Source organism: Dunckerocampus dactyliophorus, chromosome 4 (assembly GCF_027744805.1).
Source record: "Dunckerocampus dactyliophorus isolate RoL2022-P2 chromosome 4, RoL_Ddac_1.1, whole genome shotgun sequence".
Taxonomy (NCBI): domain Eukaryota; kingdom Metazoa; phylum Chordata; class Actinopteri; order Syngnathiformes; family Syngnathidae; genus Dunckerocampus; species Dunckerocampus dactyliophorus.
The window spans coordinates 22,367,744-22,392,814 of NC_072822.1; the positions used below are offsets into that span (position 1 = coordinate 22,367,744).

General features: G+C 40.8%; 1 protein-coding gene across 2 annotated transcripts; it reads right to left on the reverse strand.

Moving 5' to 3' along the window:
- Positions 1–279: 279 nt before the first annotated feature.
- LOC129180094 (poly [ADP-ribose] polymerase tankyrase-1-like) lies at positions 280–24,520 on the reverse strand. Of its 2 annotated transcripts, XM_054774164.1 has the most exons (28): positions 24,034–24,520; positions 23,439–23,663; positions 23,199–23,294; positions 19,361–19,397; positions 15,127–15,202; positions 12,711–12,731; positions 10,260–10,354; positions 10,124–10,190; positions 9,839–10,025; positions 9,629–9,750; positions 9,356–9,447; positions 9,150–9,228; positions 8,889–9,060; positions 8,677–8,756; positions 6,967–7,112; positions 6,714–6,879; positions 6,390–6,609; positions 5,858–5,967; positions 5,560–5,748; positions 3,907–4,153; positions 3,709–3,791; positions 3,405–3,525; positions 3,222–3,319; positions 2,301–2,375; positions 2,117–2,222; positions 1,681–1,867; positions 1,401–1,557; positions 280–1,321 (listed from the first exon to the last, which is right to left on the reverse strand). In XM_054774164.1, the coding sequence occupies exons 1-28, from the start codon at positions 24,470–24,472 to the stop codon at positions 1,235–1,237; spliced, it is 3,780 nt and encodes a 1,259-aa protein (XP_054630139.1). In that variant the 5' UTR covers positions 24,473–24,520; the 3' UTR covers positions 280–1,234. The 2 variants fall into 2 exon arrangements, with proteins under 2 accessions (XP_054630139.1, XP_054630140.1); XM_054774165.1 differs by lacking the exon at positions 12,711–12,731.
- Between the last annotated feature and the right edge of the window lie 551 nt (positions 24,521–25,071).

The window sequence follows — 25,071 nt, forward strand, 5'->3', positions numbered from 1 at the left end:
TGTGGGTGCTTCCAGGTCTGTCTTTACGTTCAGTAACGTACTACTGGAACTGGGAAAAAATTGATTACAAATTAAACCTGTGCAAAACATTTCTGAGCTGGCGGATATTGCAATACAAGACCTGTGCAACAATAGTGGCAAGAACAATGCAACAATATCCCTCAAGATTTTCAATCCTTCTGTAACCATGATTAGCTACTTGTCAGATGGACAAGATTTAAATGCAATAGCTTGATCATTTAATTGTAATTATTCTGCAAGGAAATGGATCGCCAACATTCAATGAAAAGGTACAACAAGCTGTTAATGTGACATTTATTTAAAAAAAGGAAATTCAAGAAGGCATGAAAGGAAAAAAAAAATCCACATTTCATGTTCAACTCAAGACACTGTTAAACAGTTATAAACAACCATTTACACAACCTGTACAAATATTATTTTTCCTGAAAATGCTTTTAAATTCAAAATAACTTAAATAGGTATCTATGTAAAAGTGCAAATCCTTATGCATGGGATGTCTTTGCAAAGACGGTGAGAGCGGGATACACCGATGAGTTCACTGGCTATCGGGTTTTAAAACATCACAAGCATGTTTCAACACTAAGATATTGTGTCATACATAATGCTTTGAATGTACAGCATCCATATGTGTAGCATATACCTCATCCTCTTAGGTTTTATATTGCAAACAAGCTGTGTTACTGAGTGTACTCTCAGACAGACTAATACATGTATTTCAACCTTCCCTACAGCATGTGCAACCCAACTAAAAAGCACTGAAAACAGTCAGCAGTGTTGTCCTGAAAGTTCTCAGTCAACATTACAGGATAATAACTGTCAATGACCTTTTGTAGTGTTCACGTTAAATCCTCTGTACAGCATGAATCCAGATATGGCTGTATTCACAGTCCACATATTTCAAAGAGTGCATGTGTGAAGAGATATGAGACGTTGGTAATTCTCCACCGTCTTTAGGCATGAGGCTAAAAGTGTAGCAAACTACCAAGATAAGTAACCCACACACACTACTGGGCCTCACATGCTCATGTGTTAACATGCAGCTGATGCACAGGAAGTGAAAAAAGACGTGTAGAAGAGAATTATACAGCATATCTACTCACAAAACACTGGTCACCATGGAGCCCACTAGGGGGAAAACTGGAAAAAACACCTTTTATGCATTGTCAGTACAAAAGACAAAATAATAGCATTTAGTCGGTGTGTGAGTGAGTAACTATGACTTCTGTTCAGCTCCTGCAGCAGACTGGGCCGCACTCTCTGGCTTTAAGATCTGGTAGGTTATGAGGTACTCTGGGTAGGCCTGAGGGAATTTCAGAGAAAAACGTTAATTGGGATAGCGTACATTTTCTGTGATTCTCACTTTTGAATTACAAATGTACCTGCTCTCCTCTGTAGATCACATATTCTGCATAGGCCAAGCCATTTACGCTGGGCCGCCCGATCACAGAGTGGTGTCCTGGGGGAGCGTGGGCCATTTTCATAGCGCTGAACTGTAAGAAGGACTTTCCTAGAGTCACCCTGCAGAACAACATCTGCCTGCAAATAGCAAAAAAAAGCAAGAGTTGGACAATGGTCCACTAAAAGAAGAGGGCAACCAAACCTTTGTGACCTTTTCATTCATTTATCTTTTAAAACTCCTTCAAGATTAGCCAAGCTCACCTGTGGCACAGGTAGCAGGACCGGTCTTTGTGTGTCGGACAACCTGTGCCTCCGCCAATGCCGTAAACGTACTGATTGCTCTTGGAGGAGTTCTCAGCGAAGTAAATACCTGCTCCAAACATTCCTCCGATATAGGCATGACGCTCATCAAAGCCTTTGTGGATGATGGCGTTGATGAATGGGGAACCTGAGGGAAGACATATTTCAAGTTGATACACAATAGACCTGTGAGAATATAGATGTCACCTCATGGAGGAGAGACCTTTTTTCAAGGTTCATGCATGTTGCATGCTGTATGCATCAACAGCACAGAAGTTCAACACAGTTTATAACCTCTCAAAAAGCAACTGTCATAAAAATTCATAAAGTATTTACAGAGATTTAAAAGACCAGAGAGAGAGAAAAAAAAGAAAGAAATAAAAGCAGGTGTGCGTACCATGAAACAACATGCGCTCATTGTGATGGTTGTGGTTCTCGTCTGCAATCTCCTTCTGCCTATGTGTGTAACGCTCCCTCAACTTCTTGTTCACCACTTTTTGGATCTGTGAGTCAAATATTAACATTTAAAAACTCCATGTAACACAACTGTTGATTAAAATGTGTAAAAATACAATTCAGACCTTGATGATGTTGTATCTGCTGAAGACACCGCCTGCATTGCCTCCATCTCTGTGCTCTCTGATGGTGCTTTGCATCTGTGGGGAAAAAAAGAGACAATAAAAATGTTTAATCTTGAATCTTGAATCTTGAATACTTGATTTGAACAACCATGACAAAATCTTTAAAAGCATATTTTTCTTCCACTGTGGAACACACACGTAAACAAGATGGCAGCGGGGCTCCATCGCGGAAGAAGCAGCGAGCGTCGTCATCTCACACACACAAGAATGGAGAGGCGACAGTGCGCAGGGATACAGCGGGAGATAAAATTAACACCGAAAGATTTGTGAGGTCTGATTTTTTTCGAAGAGGCATTTTGAACGCATATTGTTTTGTGAAGCCAAACTCTTTCCTTAAGTGGCCCCAGCAACTAATCGGAAGTACGTTCCTCCTCATGGAAATTTGACTAGAACTGGACTCACGGGACCAAGGGAAAGCTAGAGACAAAGGCTACATGTCAGTAATTCCTAATCAGTGTAGCTTTTGTCTCTAGCTTGCCAACAAATTCTCCATTATAATCAATTAGTTACATTTGATTTAGGTTTGACCAATGAAACATACTACTAGTTTATTAAAATGAATTCTAAATAAGCTGACATGTTAGCAACAACATAATGTTTTTTGTAATTAAAAAGTGTTACATCTTGCTTCCCAAAAAGTGCAGCATCCGCATTTTGTAATAAGTTTTGCAATACGTAATAACTTATTACAAAATGCGGCAAAATTTATTACAAAACGCGTTCCAGAATTTTTTTTCACTAAATGCGGCAATTACTACAAAATTATTACATTAAGACATGAAAATGTATTACATTATTACATATTGCACCATTATTACATAATGCAGCTCTACTGTGGCACACCATCCAACAGTGACTTACCTCCTCCTCTACAGACTGATACTCCTTGTCATCTGGAGCCAGGTCTATGAGGATAGTGCCCTGGTTGGCACAGTGGAATGTCAGATATGGGTTGGCACCTGGGGAAAAACAACGAGAAAAACATGGTAAGTTGCTCAACAGAAGAATTTACAAATGGTAATGACCTTGAAGATGTGTTCGTACCTTGCTGGCCACCCAGCAGCCTCTCTACACCTTTGATAAGTTTGTGTCTGTGACCATAGGCATTGATGCCGATCTCTTTCAGCTCCTCGTGGCCCATGTCAACAAGGACATCCAAAGTGATCTACAATGAAAAGAAACGGCAAGTAAAATCAGCTTCATCTTTTCTTATTAATGACTGTCAGTTTGACAAGAGTTTAAGTAAGGTTTCTCCAAAGCTCAAGTGTGTTGAATGCAACAGTTGGTGCCTATATTTGTGTGATACACAAAATTGTCTCATTTCAATACAGCACCTTTCATTACTCACCTGCTCTCTTTCAAAAATGTCCCTCAAGTGCTCCAGACCAAGACTCTTCAAGAACTGACTTATATTCATGTCCAGCACTGTCACTATTCAGGGAAATATGTTGAGTGTTTACAAAAAAAAAAAAAAAAAACACAACCCTTTTTGCATTTTTGTAAATTTTGCCAACTAGGACCAAACATAATGTTTCAAAACTCGTACTTTCTCCTTCCTTGCGGTCAGTGCCTGTTGCTCCGTCTGCTACTCCTGAGTTCCCAGCAGCAGCACCGCTGGCCAGCTCAGTTAGGGGTCCAGCCAGGTTGTCTATGCTGCTGGCAGCAGATAAGCAGGATGGTGTGGAGGCCGGGGAGATGACAGCGGCGCTGACCACTGTGGCCTGTGGCTTGAAGCAACTGGGGAGAGAGTCTGGTGGCATGGCGTCCATAAGGAGGGCTCGTATGTCATCAGCCTATTGGGGAAGCAACAGAAAGTGTTCCAGTTGGGAGTCAAAGGGCAGGATTATCACTTATCATATGACTTGTAACTATGGGTGTGACGAAATATCGATGTCGTGAACTATCGCATGATTTAACCCTCCAATGGATTATCAATACGCTCTCGCAGTGTATGTTTTTATAATTATTAAAATACAGCCGCTGTAAAGAGGATGAGGAGCTCCTCACGAGAGTGGCAGAAAATTGGGCAGAAGTAACAGAAGAAAACAAAGCAGAGGAAGAAAATAAAAACAAATGCTACCCAATGGCGGATTCGGGTGGTGAAGTTAAACAAAAAGATGAGCCAGTATAGTTGAAATCAAAAGTGTGGACTCACTTTGGCTTTTACAGTGTGGATGACGCTGGCTTTGCAGGATGTAACAAGTGTCTCATAAAAATACAACACACAGGAAGCATGAAAGACATGTATATGGTAAGAGAAATGTTGATTTTTTTTTTCTGTTCAAATGTCATGTTATTCAATCAAGAAACGTGTTTAGTTTACGTCATTTATTGTCATTGTGGAACTGCTCAAACTTATCCGGATCATTGTCTGTCTCTTTCCACTGATTCCACACTAAATATTTATTTTTTTTAAGCTTCATCTACTTAATAGATTTGATCTACTTGAGAGACATTCTCAACAAAGCACTCACACACGTAACACACGCACACACTCATAGCACTTTATTAATTTATTTATTTGTATTAATGTCTCTTATGTTGTTGTTGTTGTGTTGTTGCTTAATTTATTGGTATTAATGTTTCTTCTGTTCTTATTCATTTTCTTGTGTTTTTCTTTCTTTCTTTCTTTTTTGGGAGAATGAACAGAACAAGAATTTCATTGCATAGTAGAACCACCAGTTTTACTGTGCATATATGACAATAAAACTCTTGAATCTTGAATGAGATGTTGGGCTTTCTGAATGAGATTAAAATACCGCCACTGTCACACTGACACTTAAAATAAAATCCAGTTTTACAGTTATGTTGCACTAAAACTGTCTTTGTTTTTGCACAATTGATAGTTGTATCCTGGTTAAAATATGCTGCAAAATACCACCCACCCATTTTCTATACCGCTTGTCCTCATTAGAGTGACGAATAAGATGGAGCCTATCCCAGCTGAAGGCTGCAAAATATGAACTATGAAATATTTTTTTTTGGTTTTGTTTCACCCCATCACCGTGTCAAGACATCATTATCGTGAGCCATGTATTGCAAATCGTATCGTAACGTGAGGTACCTTGAGATTCACAGCCCTACTTATAACATGACACAGTAAAACAATATGAAATTGTGATATATATGTTGTTAGGTGTATCAATTACCCTTCATAAAACTACATGGAAGAGAGAAACTGGTCATATGTTAATGTTACCGTGGCCAGGTCCAGGGCTGTTTGGCCCTCTTGGTTCTTCATGGTTGGATCAGCCCCATGAGCTAGCAGGAGTGCACAGAGCTGTGTGCGACCCTTCTGGGCTGCCTCGTGGAGGGGTGTGAATGCCCATTTGTCTGTGGCATTCACACATGTGTTGTACTTGATAAGCAGAGCTGCAATGTCAACATGCTGTCGGGGCGGGGAAGACAATAAAAACAACCAAGGTCAGATTTTTAAATGTACGAAAGGAGGCAATTATTTAGAGTTGTGTCTTTCAGATTTGCGAGTAGACACTCACGCCGTAGGAGGCAGCATTATGGAGAGGAATAAGGCCTCCCTTGTCCTGTGCGTTGACGTCAGCCCCATGCTCCAACAGGTACTCAGCCACTTCAAGATTGTTGTAACCCGCTGAAGAGAAGAGATGGGAATCGGTTGAACATTCTCAACAAGCGGATCGACTGATCATAAACTTAAATTGGTACACCTGCACAATCTCATGAGACCCAATACACAACATGTGTTAAATAACCTGCTAAGATTAATGATCAATTTTGATTGACACTGTCAGAGAGGTGTAGCAAAATGGGATCAGCCAAATGTTCAAATATGCTGGGTTTCTATAGAAACTCAGTGGACATCTTGACAAACAGTCAAACCAGTGGAATATCAGCGAAGACATTGGACAGTTAGCAGTCAAATATAACTCACATCATAGCACCTCCAGTTCAACAGCTATCAGTAAAGTACCAATAAGCCACTTTGCCAGTTGACAATTAGCCTTCTGTAAACATGAGGACTAAAGTGTGACAATAACGAAGCAGCTCATATACCCGCAAGATGAAGTGGTGTGGAGTTGCGGCCCTGAGTGTCTCTGCAGTTGATGTTCTCTGGGGAGCAAAGTTTCTGGACACGGGCCAGGCAACCTTTTTTGGCTGCATCCAGCAGGGCAGCATCACCCCTAAGCAGATCCTGGATGTCAGTGTCTCCATCTTTCACCATGTCCAGTGGCATGTTGCCATCACGGTTCTTCTTAGAGGGATCCGCTCCATGCTGCATCAAGATTACAAATATTTTTTAAAATCCAAGTTTTGCAAGAAAACTATGATCCCTTCTCCTAATTCTAATTCAACCATAATTAACGGAAGGATTCTCACTTTGAGCAGTAGCTTGCAGATCTCATATTTGCCCTTGGCTGCCGCTTCGTGAAGTGGTGTAAACTTCCACAGGTCAGCAACATTGACTGAGGCTCCATGTCTGACCAGCAACTCAGCAACTTCGTAGTGGCCGTACGAGCATGCATTGTGCAGCGGAACCAGGCCACTGGTGGAAGAAGAAACAAAAGTAACCACTGCCTTACGAGAAAGATGGTGTACTAGGTATTTTTGTAGACAGTTGCAAAAAACACACCCCTTGTCCTTGGCATGAACATCAGCTCCGTGGTGAAGTAAGTATTCAACTACAGCCACTCTGTTGTAACCAGCAGCAAAGTGGAGTGGAGTGGAGTGGCGGCCCTCCAAATCCCGACAGTTCACATTTTGAGGGGTGCACAGTTGCTGCCACACAAAGACATCATAACATTAAATCAGTGGTTCTTAACCTGGGTTCGATGGAACCCTAGGGGTTCGGTGAGTCGGTCCCAGGGGTTTGCCGGAGCCTCCGCTACGGAGGTTAAGACACACCGGACCCATCGTGTCAATTCGTGATGACACGCCCCCGCTTAGCCATCACTGGCTGCAGATAATCTCATTGTGATTATTAGTGCTGCAAAGAATTTAGCGCGCTCATGATGCGTTCCATTTATACTTGGAAGTTGGAATTTCCGAGTCCCTAGCGGGAACGCCCGACTGAAATGCCCCCCGAAGTCGGAATGTTCAACTTGGAAGTCAGAGCATGCACACCACCTCTGAGTTAACAATCAATGATGGCTGCCTCGTGTGTAAACGGTAAATAATCAATAAATAATTTATAAACAATATTGCTATACTGTAAAGTTTTTCTGACTTGGGAACTGGAACGCTTTTAACTCAGATTACGTCAGTCTCACTCCGACTTCCCAGTTCCGAGTACAAATGAAACGCACCATCAAGTAGTCATCAAGTAGTCAATGTGTAACTGTAGTACGTCGTGTGATTTCATTCGTTTTAATCCATACTATGTCGAGCAAAAATAGAAAGTGGTCGGACGAACATGTACAGCATGGATTCACATGTATCACGGACCGTGATGGGAGTCAGCGTCCTGTCTCCGTCATTTTGTGCACCAGTAAACAAACATATACCTACCGTATGTCTTGAATTTGAAATTTTTTTTATTTTTCACTAAAGAAGGGTTCGGTGAATAGGCATATAAAATTGGTGGGGTTCGGTACCTACAACAAGGTTAAGAACCACTGCATTAAATATTGTAATCAGCCTCAAGTGATAATTTAAAGAAGACAAGTAGGGAGTTGCAACTGGTGGGCGAAGTGAGAAGCCTCCTTTTTCTCAAAACTTTGAACCCTGTGGGTAATATGTGGCTAAAACCTACATTTCCTGTGGTGCTTGGTGTGGTCATGTTCTAATCTCGTGGCATCTCCTATACTTCAGAACTCCTACCGATTGTAGTAGTGAGTAAAGTAGTAATGTCAATCGGAAAGCACTATTACCAAGATAGTCCATCAAAAGGGCAAAAAAAGTTCAGGAAACAACCAAAACACGCCGTTTGCTAACCCTGTAACTGTCGTTGCACTTGAGCAACACCAATCACAGTTTCTACTACAACCAAATGTAAAACATTGTTGGATTTTGAATTATTCAATCAACACCATAAATATACTGCCAAGATTGCAAACCCTGTTATGAATGAAAACAAAAAGAAAATGTAACATAAAAGCAGAGATGTACCTGGATACAGGAGAATCTGACTGGTCCTCATGGACTCGTGCGCGCCACAATATGCCACTTTATGACGTGGATATGTGCGGCTTATATAAGAACAAATCTTGTTTTTCGTCTAAATTTTGTGGGTGGGGCTTATAGACTGGAAATTAAGGTATATGTCGAAGATAACAAATATAGTTGTTACACTTCTGCAGGAATAATAATAATAATAAAAAAGATCATCGGTGTACCAACTCACCTGCACTGTGTCAAGATCTCCTGCTTTGGCTGCCTCAAGAAATCTGTAGTCCACATCAGAGTTACGTGTAGGAACATTGTCTGGGAAAAAAAAAAAAAAAAAAAAAAAAAAAAAAAAAAAATCAAAGCCGATTCAAATGCTGCTTTTAGGAACCAAAACTACATTTGTCAAAAGACAGCTATATTGACATGGAATAGAAAAAGCATTATTACCATTGAGAATCTGTTGAACAGCTTCATTACCCATCTGGGCAGCAGTGAAACCCTGCAAGGACACGATGGATGGGTCGGCCCCATAGCTTAGCAACAGCTTGCAGGTTTGAATGTGACCAGCCAGTGCAGCCCTATGCAGAGCTGTCTGTCCGAGTGTGTCCACAGCATTTATCTAATGTCAGAGGAGGTGAGAGAATGAAAACATGCTTCCAAGACTCTGAAAAGCTTACAGAAAAAGACTCAGCGTGAGCAAACTCAAACCTTTGCTGCGTGTTTCTGTAGCACCTCCAGAATATCATTATGAGCTCTCTCGGCAGCAACATGCAAAGGAGTCATAAAGCTACGACATACAACAGACAGGAATTTAAGACATTTTCCATCTGTGGTTGAGGGTACTTTGTAATGTTTGTCAAATATGTCAAGAATCTAATCAAAATGTAAAATGAAGAAAAATTGTGTACACTTACTCCTTGTTCTTCTCATTAATGTTGGCACCTTTACGCAGCAGCAACTCAGTCACTTGCTTCCTCTTTGGGTGGGGGGAAGCCACAGCACAGTGCTGAAATGAACAAAGACAAAAGAAATAAGTCTGGCTATGTGTTTTTAAAAGCATACATGTCAACCCTAGTTTTGGTGCTTCTATGGGCAATCTGTTGGTAAAATTTAACCGACAGATCATTTTAGCATGTTTACTGTAAAAGCAAAAGCAGCATTATAATTGTAAATGTGCAGCTTCTGACCAGGGCTGTCTCATTGGTTTGAGGATGCTTGAAGCTGATGATTTCTAAAGCCAGGGTCTTCTTCACTTTGGCCATGTCTGCCTCTCGTGCCGCCTGCAGCAGTGAATGACCTTTGAACTCATCTACATCGAAGAGAAAAACAGTGTTAAGAGACCAACAACAGACGATGGTCTTTCAGGTTTTGAGACTTTTCTGCTTAACAGGACTCACATGTCAGTCTCTCTTTCAACTCTGGAGTGGGGGCCATGTCCACCGCACTCTTGCTGTGACAGTTTAGCAGAGTGGGATCAGCCCCATGGCTCAGCAGCAAGGAACAAACCTCTACACGGTTCTTGGATGCTGCCTCATGGAGAGGAGTGAACTGCCACAAGTCCATAGCATTGACACAGGCGCCATGCTGAAGAGGGGTAAAGAGTGGACATAATATATCACAAGGGCAACAATTTACACATTTAGAAATTTTAAATGCAGATTGGCTCATGAAATAAAATGTACCTTAAGCAGGAGTTCAGTAACCTCAAAGTGACCGTAAGAACAAGCATTGTGAAGAGGAACCAGGCCGCTGAAGTAATAAGGTTAGAGGTTAGGTTTGAATACAAGTGTTCAAAAAGGTCTGCATTGTAGCTCTCACCCCTTGTCCTTTGCGTGAACATCAGCTCCATGCTGGAGGAGGAGTTGTACAATGCGCACTCGGTTGTAGCCGGCAGCCAAGTGGAGAGGAGTTGACTGGAAGAGAGCACAACCTCTTAACACACATGGAACAAAAAAACACGGCTAGTTGGCTACTTGACTGTGTGCTGCCTTCGATGGCCAAAAGAGCAAGAGCCTGATTAGGGCCAGAGCCGAAGTGATTGGGCCGGCTATTGGGGTGTCTCGATCAGATATTGATATCGGGTCGATATCAGCAAAAACACACACACACACAAAAAAACAAGTATCAGATTATATCTGCCTGTATTTAAAATCTCCAATATAAGCAGTCGACTTAAGACTCCGCCCAAGCACGTCTATCCAGCAATGGCCGGACAGCGCTTATGTGATCACAACAAAAGCGTGTGCTAACGTGTTAAGCATGGAGTAGGGGTGATGTTGGCCGTGTGTATTTTTTGTTAAAGTCGGAAAAAGACGTTGCAGCTGAGTGCAACACTTCTCACGCACAAGTTTCCCGTGGTGGAACAGAAAAGGGGACGTTTAAGACGACCCAACTCATCATGCATTTGAAGCAGCGTTACAGGGGAAACTACTAAGTCATAACAGAAAAGATGACCAGCCCCTATCTGTGGTGAGTAAAGTCGGGCTTATACGCTTAACTTACATCCTCGAACCTCGCTATTTTATGCCTAGACGCCATAGACGGATAAAACTATACAAAAAACTGGGATATTTAACCCAGAATGCATTTCAGAAAGAAATGCATTCTGAAATACAAAATGTGAGTTGTGGACATCAGCATTTTGTTAATGTTCTGGTAAAACAAGCATATTCGCTTTGTTTGGGTTTTAAATAAGCTCTGAAAATAAATGTTACAAAAATGAGTAGCTCTTGGCCATTTTCATTTTGTAAAAGTAGCTCTCACAAGGAAAAACGTTGGTGACCCTGCCCCAGATGTTTAAAGACTGTTGCTGATTATTGGTCTGTTTGAGTAATATCACTTGATCAAGCATTTTCTAACATTCCACACTTCAAAATAAGTCATAAAAGTATGTATGATTAGTGCTGATATCAGATTGATATCTGTATCGGACGATATTCAAGGCTGCGATATCAGTATCGGATTGGAAGTAAAAAAAAAAAAAAAAAATTGTATCGGGACACCCCTACCGGCTATGCGAGGTGAGCTGCAGATGAATGGTGAAAGGTCGGCGAAAGAGTGGGCAAAACAAACATTATTCTTAATATGTTGTCAATATTTTGTCAGAAATGAGTGAAAACTCCTTTTAATTTGTCTTAATTGTCCTGCAATATGAAGCTAAACATGTAGTAGGTGTGCTGACAGGAAAGAGAATATCAGTATGAAATCATAAAAATGAATAGGTAGATGTTACGGTTGGGGCACGATGGCTGCTTCCTTTGTGCTATCCAGAACCATGAATAAAAGGATTGGAGAAGTCAAGATCAATGACATCACTAGCTTCTTCTGTTATCTTATATTATCTTATCTAAAGTTAAAGTAATTGATCAAGCGATCAAGCATTCAACTCTAATCTGGGTTTGATCAAATGCTATCAAATCCCAACCGTAAAAGCATGCAACGTTTTAAGAGTCACAGTGAGCATTTCTGCGAGCTAAAGAACTCAAATTTTCAGCCAAGAAAATGAAATAATATTCAAAGCAAGAGACATTGGCGTTATGTTAAAAATGTAGCACAGATGAAGCTCGCAATCAAACATAATATCATTCTCAATCCAATTTCCATGCAGGGATATTAACAGTGGAAAAAAGGAAGAAAATAAATGAAACTGCATTTCCGAGGTGACGGAATCAGTGGTGCAATGGCATTGTTCAGTGTGCAATGACAAGCAGTCAAAAGTCATTGACAAGAAGGAAAGAATGGCACTCAAGGACAGGTAAAAGTCATTCCTGCATACCAACCAATTCATCAGGAGGTAAGAAGTAGACACAAAATTCAGACATAATTGCTTGACAAAATGCACAGAGGGGCGAGCCTTTGGGCATGCATGAGTAATCATCAAAAATCAATCAGTCAATATGATTAAAAAAAAAGATCAGCTACTGTGTGAAGGCTGAGTGAATGAAAGTGTGGATGAGTGTAAAGAGGAAAAGACAGACGCTTAAGAAAGCAGGCAGTGAAACAAACTGAGCTCCTTTCCAAATCCAAAAAGATGGAGTTGTCATCATTGACAAACAAAACTCACTCACATGCCACACGCGCACACAAACCCGCACGCGCACACATACAGAGGAGCATCAGGGTGGGATACATGAGTGACCCACACACCCATGATGTGCAATTAAACGAGTGACAGCCAGCTTATTGGTCAAATAAAACAATGGATTAAAAAAGGGAAAAAAAGATCACAACAGTGCATCAATCAAGTGGCTGTTATCAAGGTCAACTTACCAGCATTTTTTGAGATGTTGACTGATCGACAAATGTTGCCAGAGTCACACGGAAAACAAAACGAAAAAAAAAATTACAGAATGACAGCATCGGGGTCACAGATAAATCTATTCTCCCCTCTAGAGAATTACTAAACACAAGGCCTGGTCATAATCACGGTTTGATTTGTCAACCATGGTGTGAAATTCAGGCTAACAGCTTGAGGGTGAGAGAGCCCTCCACAGCATTCAGCATTCTAGTGGTACACGGTGCTTAAATCCCAGAGCAAATCTAAGTGGGACTTAATTCATGCGAGCATAAAAATAAACTACAGAAAAAGTCAGAGTAAAGAAAAACAGAGAAAAATATGATAAGGAGTCAATGAAACAAGCTTGTGATGATTCAGTATACAGTGTTAGCTCTTCCATCGCGGCTTCGACAACCACTGTCTCGCTGAGTAGCACTTTTTATTTATTTATTTATTTATTTATTTATTTATTTATTTATTTATTTATTTATTTTTAGAACCTAATCTAATATCATGAAAGAATTCAGTATTTCACAAGACTTTTCTACCACCTGCACATTTCACAGACCAGTTAAGGTTATTTGTACCTGCTGTAAGAAACAACATGACTCTAAGCTCTCAGAGGAGCTGGAAATGTTTTAGTTTGCTGTGCAGTACCAGTGTTTCCCAGTGTCAGCCAGCCACAAATAGATTTAATGCTACCTGTTTGCCTTTGTCATAAACACATTATATTGCCTTGGTCAGCCAGAGAATAAGAAGACAAAGCAGCAGTGATCCGTGTTAACAATTTAGCAACTTTGTCGCTATATTCAGCGAGTAATGAGAGCCCTGAAACTGTTTTTCAAAAGACCGACTCTCGACTTGCAAAGAGACTTTTGCCGACTAACACGGAAGCACGTATCACTCTACTCACTGAGGAGTGAGTGCTGTTCTTTACCCTATCCAAAAACACTCGCAGGCAGGTCCATCTTATGACAATAAAAAAAAAAAGCCGACATTTGTAGTTCTACATTTTTTTTAATTTGTTTTGCTATGCATGTTTTTTGCTCACTTTTTGCTAATGTGTCATTGCCATTTATGGACATTTGATGGCCCACCACCATAAATAGATTGCAGTCCTGTAGAAACCAGTCAGTGTTCTACTCATCATATTCATTACTTCATTGGTACTGCACACATGACGTACTAATGTTGTAATATTGATATTAAGATTTCCAATGTTTGTGAATGCCCCCTCTGCATAAGTGTGATGGGTGGATAATGAGGAAGTTGCTATTGCTATTAGGTGTGAACAGCGACGGAGAAACATGTGTGGGAGCTTGAGACTACTGTGATGGAAGTCAGCATTGTTGGCATGTTAAAGTAGGCAATACAAACAAAAAAGCATCAGACTGCGTCTATCGAGACACTACAATATCTTTACTGGCGAGTACCCATACTGTTTAAATATTTTTTAGTTCATTATTACTATTTTCAATACATGTAACATACATTTTTATGTTTGCAGATGCTTTTGTTGATTTGAAATATGCTTAACACATTTTAAAATGGTATAAATGCATTTAAAGAGTTTGGAAGGGGTTATAAAGGCTGAAACTAGTGTTCAAAGTGGGCGGAAGCTGTTTTGTGGATTTTCACCGATTGCTAGTGTTTCTGGAACATAACCCTTGCAATGGAAAAGGGAACACTGTACTGTTAGCGCTTTGTGAGAATGCACAATAAACTATTCCTTTTAGAGTGGGGGTTCTTAGAAGTCATTAAAAAAAAGTCCTCTTCATGGCATGGCAATGAAAAGCAAATGAAAACACAACATAAGCCATGTATTATACAGACATCTGAAAATGGCTGTAAAGTGGCCAGTTGTTTGTCTTTATACGATTGATCTTTCACTACATTTTCACACAGAGAAAAAACATTCCAGGAAAGACAAAAGGACCGCCAAGCATACGGTATGCTAAAAGATTTGATGTGCCAATAGTATGGAAAGATCATCATGGAGATTATATCTCTGTTGAGACATGTGGTATGTTGAAATGAAACATCCTGAGAACCCCTTAAAAACTCAACTGTAAAATGTGAGTACATAGTCAACTGATGCAACAACACAGAGAACATGAATGTGACTGGAAAATTCTGAACAGTTAAAAGATCAAATGTTATTACATGATCAAATAGTATGTGAGAGGATCACATGCAAAATTGTCAAACATTTAAAAAAAAAATATCAAAACTAACCCTCTTGTTAGTATACATTTAGACATACCTGTACAGATAACCCCTTATGTGTCACAAGCCTTTTGCTACTTTCCCCCCAAACAAGTTGAATAAAACGGTGCAACTCCACATAGCACATTGTATCTAAGAATGTCGTGACATCTCTTTTTTAGGCTTATTTGATATATGATTTACCTTTCGGCCATCACTGGCATGACAGTTGACATTTAATGGAGTCAGTAAAGCCATCAGTTTTTCTTCATTTCCACTCCTGAAATTACAAAAAAATATAATTTTTATTTCACAATTCAAAAGTAATACAGTGCAACCTTGGTTAATATCATTAATTTGTTCCAGAAGGTCTGACTCTAACCAAAACGGACGCTAACTGAAGCAATTTTCCCCTTAAGAAATAATGTAAATCCAATTAATCCATTCCAGAAAGCCAAAACTGTTAGACATGAAAGTGATAAATGAACATTTAAAGGGTCACTGACATGATTTATCAACTTTAATAAAAAAGTATGTTCTATATTGTTTGTAATTATGTTCTACGTTGTTTGTTTTTTGAAAGCGAACGGTAAATTCGTAAAAATTACATTTATAGTACGTGGTGGGAACCATTACTAACAGTAGTCCTTGAAAGGGGGCGTTTCCGGAAGTGACGTAAGCGAAGGCGCAGCTTTCACCATAAACAGAGTAATGGAGGAGACAGAAAATGTTTACAGTGATAATAATAATTTGTGTGAATAGTTTGAGGAGGAAGAAACATCTGTAGATGAAATAGAGAACTTGCATTATTCAACTTGCATAGAGAACTTAAGCCGTATTTACTTCAACCACTGACAATGAAACTAACATGTCTGGTGTGGACGTGTCCAATGACAAAGACATGAAGATGAAGATTGGACGGCTTCAAACACAGAATGGTAAGTGTAAATCACCTTGGAGTTGGTTATCCTTCAATGATTGTTTAACATCAGCTTTTTAATGAGCATAAAGGGGTCTTTAGAGCCTTTTTTATTGTGTCATTCGTTGCCAGCGCCGCCCCGCCCACCACCAACATATCGCTGTCAAAGTATGTTTTATAACACGTATAATGCTTTGAATGCTTGTCGCTATGGTGGCATAGTGTATAGAATACAATATGTAACTAAGACACGACTTACTCCATTCTGTGGCAAATTTGACGCCATCCTCTATAGCATCAGGAATAGCATCCAAAATGCGTTTATACCGTACTTTCATGCCAAATGTTTCTTGTTAAGGCGTTCCTTCATAATGGTCTTCAGTGAAATGAACATTGCAAAGAACAAAATGCGAGGCAGTGGTCCATTATGTCTCTTGTTCTCTGTACTTGCTTCATTCATTGTAGTCTTAAACCTTTGTCTTTTGGAAAAGAAAACAAACTTACAGAAACACTTGGTCACTGAGCAGCCAGTGGCAACACAAGATTTTGGCATGACTACTATTTTGATCAAAAATATACAGAACAAAGTCGACAAGCTACCTCGAGAAGGGTTTGTTTACTAGACGTTAGCTGAGAGAGCTACGCCTTTGCCGGCGTCACTTCCGGAAATGCCCCCTTTCAAGGACGGCTGTTGGTAATGGCTCCCACGGCACATACTATAAATGCCATTTTTTAAAATTTGCCGTTCACTTTCAAAAAACCAACAACATAGCAAGCAAAGTTGATATATCATGTCAGTGACCCTTTAAGGTTACCTTTACCATCACTGAAGACGTGACTGTCCTCAAAGACACGATGTGGCAGCGAGATCAACAACCATCATCTTCCTGTTTTGACATGAGTCGTTTCTTGAATTCAACTGTATTTCATACCTCGATGCTGTAACCCAAAATGGAGCCAAAAGAAAGTTGCAAGTGCCATGATTTTGATAAAGAAGGTAAGAAACACTATTTAATTCAAGAAATAACAGGAAGATGGTGTCAGCGTAGTGTCTCGCTGCCACATTTACTCATTTTCCACTGTGACAGGTTTGGCGCTTTTTGGAGCTGCTTCTCAAGAGCAGCTTTGCTTTTCCATTGTCATTGTTCCATAATTTATTCGAACAAAAGGGGCATTTTTTGGTTCAACTCTGGCTCCAGAGACTTGCTGGGCCGAGTGAATGAACTGTTTGCATAATGAGGCGGGTGGGGTTGCTTAAAAAAAAAAAGAAAAAATTAATTAAATTTCGCATATCGCAACTTTACCAATGGAAAACGCTATGAAAACATGGACACCAGAGGAAACGCTGTCGCTTGTCCATCTGGACATTCGAAGAAGTGCCGAAGAAATTTTAAACGGCGACAAGAACCTTGACGATACTGGAATGCATCGAGAGGCGAGATGGCTGCAGTAGCGGTTTCTTCGGTCATTCAAACAAATAAATAAACTTCAGCAATTAAAGGCAAGAGTGGCAGTGGTCGGACGAGAGCAATGCCTTATTTTGAGAAGCTCGACAAAGTTTTGGGCAACAGACAACGCCGTGCCAGCTTGCAGGTGCAGTTGCGTTTAATGCCACATGCTTTAATTCTCCGAACTCCGACTTGGTTGATCTTTGGGACTTTGCCAGTCGATCGCGAGAATGTTCGAAAAAAAATGTATTATTACAATAGTGCCCTCCCAACATGCACGCATGTCACCAACATGCACGCATTTTGACCACTGAACAAATCCATACGCATCGCCGCCCTCCAGGCAGCAACCCTCAAGCTCCAGCCAAAAGCCCAGTCCCCGAAACCCGGCCGGAGACACTAGTACACCGGCTCCCCTCGCCGTGCTAGTAAAGGTTGAGTCAGCAATGTACAGAAGGGTCGTGCAAGAGGGAGAGAGAGATTGACAGAGCACAGCGATGTGCCTGAGTACACAACAGTAGTTACTGCACGTTAATTGGGTAGATCTTGCGCAGCAGATTCATGGCCGAGACCAGGGATATTGGGCTCAAAAAGGGTAGTGACCACTGGTTTAAATTATCTCACACAAGAACAACATAACAATCATAATACTAATAATTAGGTGTGTAACGACTCGTTTTAATGACGATTAGATTGGTATTACGACTCGTGGTTGCCGAAAATCCATTATAAAGTGTGGCGATGTGTGATCCAGTGTAGCGTCTAGAGTCATTCTTTACAAGACAAAAACTCACAAACTTGTGCTCTTTGCAGCAGACGTGTCAGCTGCGTCACCTTTACATGTCGTCATCCATGCGCCCCACTCAACAGGCATGACTACTCAACTTACGCCAAATCAAACTATGACGAGTAACGTCTTTATCTTTAAAAAGTGTAAAAAACCAACAAACACACACACACCCATATAAAGCCTGCCATGCTTAAATCCAATGCTCTATTTCGAAGTATCGCATGATTACCTGTTAAATGACATTAAGATCAATATATGTCGTCCGGAATGGCAACTTCAATCAATGTAGTTGGATCATAGGAATAGAAATCGATATATCGATGTAGGGGATAAATGGTTACATCTCTACTAATAATCATTAGCGGGCTACTGTTGGCGCCATAACCCATGACAACCTAAAACTCAACTCGGAACCTCCGACATCACTTCCTGTCCGCCTTTCAATAAAGGTCCCCCAGGGAAGACTAGCAGTTTTATTTACATCTTAAGTGGCTTATTTACTCTTTTAAAAGGGTTTCAGCTACATGTAATTGATCATGGCAGCCTGCCACTATAAAATAAAAGCCGCCACACCTGAAAAGTTAACTTGAAAACAATGTTAATATATTGTAAGAAAATGTATATACTGCATATTCTATATACATACATATATAGCTTATTATTTATACACATATCAACCACAATTAGTTTGAAAACAATTTGAGATATAAATATGTTTCATTGCGCTTTATTCTGAAAAACATGCACAGGAATCGCCTCTCTGCCGTCACTGTGTTCCTTATTATCGCGCAAAAAAAATAAAGTCCATAAAATGTGTCGTCAATTGACGACAGCTTGTCACATGCAAAGCCTATCTATGTCAGCGTGTGTGATCGCTCACGTTTCAATCCCATTTGACTTTCTGCCGTCTTTCACCCATTTACACTGCCTCTCTGGCGGTAGCTAGGTAGATCACGAGCACGCTAGAAGTGGTTATCACATTCATGCTAACTTACTTTTTAATGCGTCACTTAACAATCTTGCTCTCTTGTTATAATACTTGCATATTGTAGCTCTACTTAAAACCTCATTAATCCTCAAATGTGCAAAATGCTAATTCTAGCAATTTTTCAACTGTTCTTAAGATTTTGATCAGGAGTGTATATGAAACCCATGTTACAGGCATCAGCCTAAACTCTTATAATGCGAGTGAGACAAGTTTGACATTTTCAAAGAAACAATCAATAACACACAAATGTTTGTTTCACATAACACTTGGTGGAAAGGGGAGAAGACACTCACCTTGCTGCTTCTAGGAGTTCATCTTTCTTGTATTCACCTGTTTGGGAAACATCTACAGATTAGGTGCAGGCATGCATACAATCTTTGCTAATTTTCAACAAGTGCTTTGACTCTGCAAGGACATTGCAACGAGAAAACTAAAAAACTAGATAACATCTTCAGGGTTTCCGCAACATGTAAATGGATCGTGGCAGGGCACCACGGCTCAATCAAAGCCGCGGTGCCGCCTCCCATGCAGCCCACCACCACAGCTTCAAAAAATTCTAGGCCTTGACATCTTCAAAAAAGAAAAAGAAATTCCATTATCTGGGATATAACTTTTGTGGATTTTAACCCACTGACTGCCAGCCATGTTCAGAGCAGAGAGCTCCATACTGAGTTTTGGGGCATTTTTGCTGAACTTTCAAGACCCACAGAATATTGAGTTTTGGGACTACATAAACATTGAAAAGAAACTTTAGACTCTCTTCTTTCATCAGAAAAAAAAAGTTTGTTTCTAACCTTTTTGGGTCTTTAGGTATTGGCGGTAGAACATAGGGTAGTTTCAGCAAAAACACCTGATTTTGACCAAAAAAACAGAGAAAACAAGCTTTTTCTGCAGAGAAGCAAATTCAAGCGACAAGCGACGAGTGACAGTGGGGTCTGCTGAATGTGGGGATGACTCCCTGCTCCTGACCCATCCAGACGGCAGCCACTCGTCAGAAGAATCAGGGTCGGGTTCTGAGTCACCCGACTCTGAACTGCTTCCAGTGTCGCACCACATGGCTCAGCAACGCTAACCACTAGCTTGCTGCTTCGGCTGCCAGTGTCAAATGCGTTTGTGTCTACATCACCCACATATCCCATGTGACCTCTATCTTTTGCGATCGCGTCACTACTAAAGGCAGATCCACCGCCAGACAAGCTCTGCGACAGTGTTAGGTGCCTGTATTTTTTGTCTCTGCTCGGTTTCTGCATGTGTCTCGCCATTTTCCTCTCTCAACCCACAATCCGTCTTCTTCAGTCGCTGCCGATTGGAGGAAAAGCCCCCTAATTGGACAGAAATACATTGCCTACAAGTCAGAAATTCACACACAAGATGAATAAGACTTTCATCTGTAGTCAAATGACGTCTTTGGCAATGAAAGAGTTAATGAACTGCACAAATAAGAATCGACACAGCAATACGATTTGATCTTGCAACGTCTGTTAGATTGTGTTAAAAAAAAAAAAAAAGCAGGCTTCTTAGACAAAAAAGTTGCCAGTTAACTCCTTCAATACCAAAGACATAGTTACGTTTCTTTAAACACGGATGCCCGATCCCAACAAGGTATTTATACGTCTTAGGTTTTTTTGAGCGAGAGGCAAAAAGAGGTGATGATGCAACGCTCCACAAATGGATTTCGCTTCAAAGCAATTCTACGCCATAAAAACGGCCACAAGGTGTCAGCAGTGCATTTAATTAAAAAAAAAAAAAAATCACACGACAGGAAGAACTGGGAGCGTGTAGGAGTGTAGCATGTAGAAGGTTTACGCATTGCAGGGAAATTTTAACGCATGCACACGCACACATGCATAGTTCATGGTGTTATATTTGTAAAGTAGAAAAGCTCTCGGAAAGCGCAGACCTCTACCAAGAGCCATAGTTTACCCCCATATTGTGATTTACACCATAAATATTAGTCCTACATTTATATTATCTACATACACTAAGTCCCCTACTCACGAACATCCGACGTGCGAACACTTGGAGATACGAACACAAGCCGACTGGTCTATTTTTTCATGTGTTTTGCCTTATAAGTCCATATTTATACTGCTACATGCTTGACCAGCAAACCCATATTTATATTGCTACATGCTTGACCAGCAGAGGGCACTGCGACACTGCTAATGGGACCAACAGATACAGGAAGACGAGGAAGAGGAGAGAGGAAGGCTAAGAGTTTTATGATACAACCCGGACAGAGCGTGTGATTAAAGTTTATGAAGAGTTACTAGGCCTGTTTAATTCTACACCACCCACAGAACACTACCTCTTTTAGAAGAGTCTAACAACGACGACCATTTGTCCTTGTTTTCAATAACTCCTCCTCCACCACGACGTATGCTCGACCACTCCTCTTCAAAGGTAAATAACATTTATCATTACGTATTATTATATCACTTTTATTATTGTTTTTTTCATTAATTATCCTTGTTTAATATTACTACTACATCCAAACTCATATTTACATACATACACATATACTGTATATGTATGCACGTACATGTAGTACCTATATCATTGGTAATATTACCTTCTCCCCTACTTAAGAACAATTCGACTTAAGAACGGTCGTCTGGAACCAATTGTGTTCGTTAGTTGGGGACCTAGTGTATTTCGATTCATTGACCATGAAAACATACCATTAGCAGTTGGATTCATAATGATATCAATATTAATTCAGTGGTTACTCAGAAAAATCGCATTTTCCGTAATGGCGTTTTTCTTCTGGATGTAGCTCCATAGCTTTTGAAGATACAACAAATCCGTTGGCACACCCCAGATTCCACAGTGTCTTGGCTATATACTGTATAATGGTTTGTTGCATGTACTGTAAAAAGCTTCATTTGTTGTCTTCCTATGATGAAAATTACAAAAGTCCTCTATTTAAATTCTGGATCAGACTTTGATATTTTGTAGAACCTGTTGGAAACTTCATCCATCCATCCATTTTCTATATCGCTTCTCCTCTTGAGGGTCGCGGGGGCATGCTGGAGCCTATCCCAGCTGACTTCGGGCGACAGGCAGGGTACACCCTGGACTGGTCGCCAACCAATCGCAGGGCACATATAGACAAACAACCATTCACACTCACATTCACACCTATGGACAATTTAGAGTCGCCAATTAACCTAACATGCATGGTTTTTTTTGGATGTAGGAGGAACCCGGTGAACACCCACGCATGCACAGGGAGAACATGCAAACTCCACACAGAAATGCCCAAGGGAGAATCAAACCCAGGTCTTCCCGATCTCCAGACTGTTACTGTGTTGGCCAACATGCTAACCACTAGACCACCGTGCGGCCCCTGTTGGAAACTTGTCCTGTATTTTTTTTCCAAGAGATCTGACCATTTTCATTTATGGAGTTATATGCACAAACGCTGAAAATGGTCTTCTCTCGCAATGTTAAAGAATCCTTTAAAAAATTGCTGGATCCAGACGGTGATCCAGATCACCCCAAAATGTAATCAGTTCTTTCATATCCCATTTCTGACAATTCCTGAACATTTAATCTAAATCCATTCAGATGAAGTTATTCTGAACACAAAAAGACAGATAAACGCTGGCAAAAACACAACCTCCGTGCTGGGCTTGCTTGAGGAGGTAAAAAAATATGTGTCAAAGTGAAAGTTATGCTTGAAATGTATCTTTTCATAACAACCTGGTTTTCTCTCTTTTCTAGTCAGGAACTGTTATTTTCCTGAAACTCACCTATGTTCTACTGCTGATTAATAAAGAACAGAAAAAGGTAGAAACAAACTTTTTTTCTGATCAAAGATGGAGTCGAATCTTTCTTTTGGTATGTTCCATGTTTATATAGCCGTAGAGCACAATATTCTGTGTGCCTTGAAAGATCAGTCAAAATTGCCTAAATTGGCTGGTACAAAAGGGGTTGTCTTTTAAAAAATGGCTGGTATTGAATGAGTTCATATGAAATTGCAAATTGTACAGGACTATGTCAGGTGTAGAGTGCATGTAACTAATTAATTCACTTAATTGATTACAATCAATATTTGCCATTCTGATCGGGAGTTATAATTAACAGATTTCTAAATGCAGAGATAAAAACAATCGAAGGGAGACTGACCAGTTAGTACAGCCTTGGCAGAAGGGTCGGCCAGATCCAGAGCTGATTTTCCATCAGTGTTGCGTATGTTAGGATCGGCACCATGCTGGAGTAACACTAATAGAGAAACCAAGAAAATCAGTGTAGTTTTTCTTCAAAATATTCTCAAAGTTGGTGAAACAGTTAGTCTTGCCCTACACAGCAACCAACTCGTGTATTTCTATCCCAAACTGGGGAAACAAATTAAAGTGTGATCTTTACCTATGCACACATCTATCTTTCCCTTGATGGCAGCCTCGTGCAGAGGAGTGTAGTTCCAGTTATCTCTGGCATTGGGGTCTGCGCCCTGGCACAGGAGGAGGCCCACAACCTCTGCATGGCCAAAAGAACATGCATTGTGCAGGGGGATTAATCCTCCGTCATCCCTGGCATGGACATTGGCCCCTGTCTGCAGGAGATGCTCCACTACATCTTTCCTGCCAAAACCTGAAGGGATGACAATGATTAATTTGACATCATAGTAAGGGGGTTATGTTATCGTCACAACTGACCAAAATTTGTTAAACAATGGATAATAAAAACAGTTACTGATAGTAAAGCTAGCTCGACGTTTCACACACTGCGAGCCAACTGTTTTTTAAGTAGATGACTTAACAAAACGACCTACATAACTTTGTTGACAGCTGCTCTAATAATGCGTCACGTTAGCTATTTAACATGCAGTCAGTGTGATATGGCTTCATATTGTGTCAAATCAAATCACAGCACATAAACGTTGGTCCAATACCATCAATTGGCTAGCTAGCAAACAGCTGATGTAGCGCTATCAAATTAGCATAGCCTAGCTTGACATTACCCGCAGCGAAATGCAGAGGAGTCGATTTTCGACCAGCCATGTCTTTAGCATTCACGTTCACAGAGTCGACAAGCCTCTTTACTCTCGACACATCCCCATTGCGACAGGCCTCAAACAACTCCCTGAACGCGCCGCCAATTCCGCTCATTCCGTCGGTGGGGCTTGTGGCCCCGGATCCGGGGCTTGAGACGCTGCTGCCCCCGGAGGTTGTCGTGCTTGAGCTCGCACTGCTCCCAAGTACTGCTGGGGTAGGGAAGTCTGGGGATGCCACAGACGCTTCGATTCCTCCGCTGCATTCCCGCTCGGTCTCCGGCGGTGAGTTGACCAAGGCCATCGGCGGAGCTACCGAAAGACCACCCGAAAGCGAGCTGTTCCTCGGTGGAGACTGTATGGTATTTTGTTGCTGTTGCTGCTGTGCGGAGCGACGAGACACCGCCATTACAGCAGCTCACAAGCAACAATAAACTGTGCTCCGCCTTTCCGGTGAAAGTGGTCCTACTTCCTGTTAACCTTGCCTAATGCCCGGATGGAGAATTTATTTCACAGCCATTGGCGTTAGTTTGAAAAGACCGTGTGGGAAACATATGATATCTGAATGTATTAATTAGTTATTTCCGGAGTACACTGTTTTGTAAGTGTCTATGTTGTGGTACAGCAGCAGGTCATTCATGACAACGACGCCTTGTGTTTATTTACCCTGACTTTCAAACAGCTTCTCCACACTCAAATTATAAAATCCAAACAATCCAGTTCCCATTAACATTTCTTTTGTGTAGCTAGCCAGTCCAACCAGGTGAAAGACATTTACAGTAGATAGAAAAAGGCCTACACACCCCTCTTATATTTCAGTCAACATCTGCATGTGAAAATAAGGGACATTTTACAGAAAATAAGAAAAAATTCTTCTGAATGCCAATGCGTGTTGCTCAAGCATGGATACAGTCACCCTTGAGAATTAATATTTTTTTGCCATTTAAAATGTGAAAATATGGGAATTTCACGGAAAACTAAACGGGAGGGCGCCCAGAAAAAAGAGCA

Coding starts and splice junctions, on each gene's coding strand:
- LOC129180094 (XM_054774164.1), bottom strand. CDS start 24,472: ATGGCGGTGTCTCGTCGCTCCGCACAGCAGCAACAGCAACAAAATACC. Junction 10,026..10,123: donor TTACTGAACTCCTGCTTAAG/GTACATTTTATT, acceptor ACCCCTCTTCAG/CATGGCGCCTGTGTCAATGC. Junction 5,968..6,389: donor CACACCACTTCATCTTGCGG/GTATATGAGCTG, acceptor TCTTCTCTTCAG/CGGGTTACAACAATCTTGAA.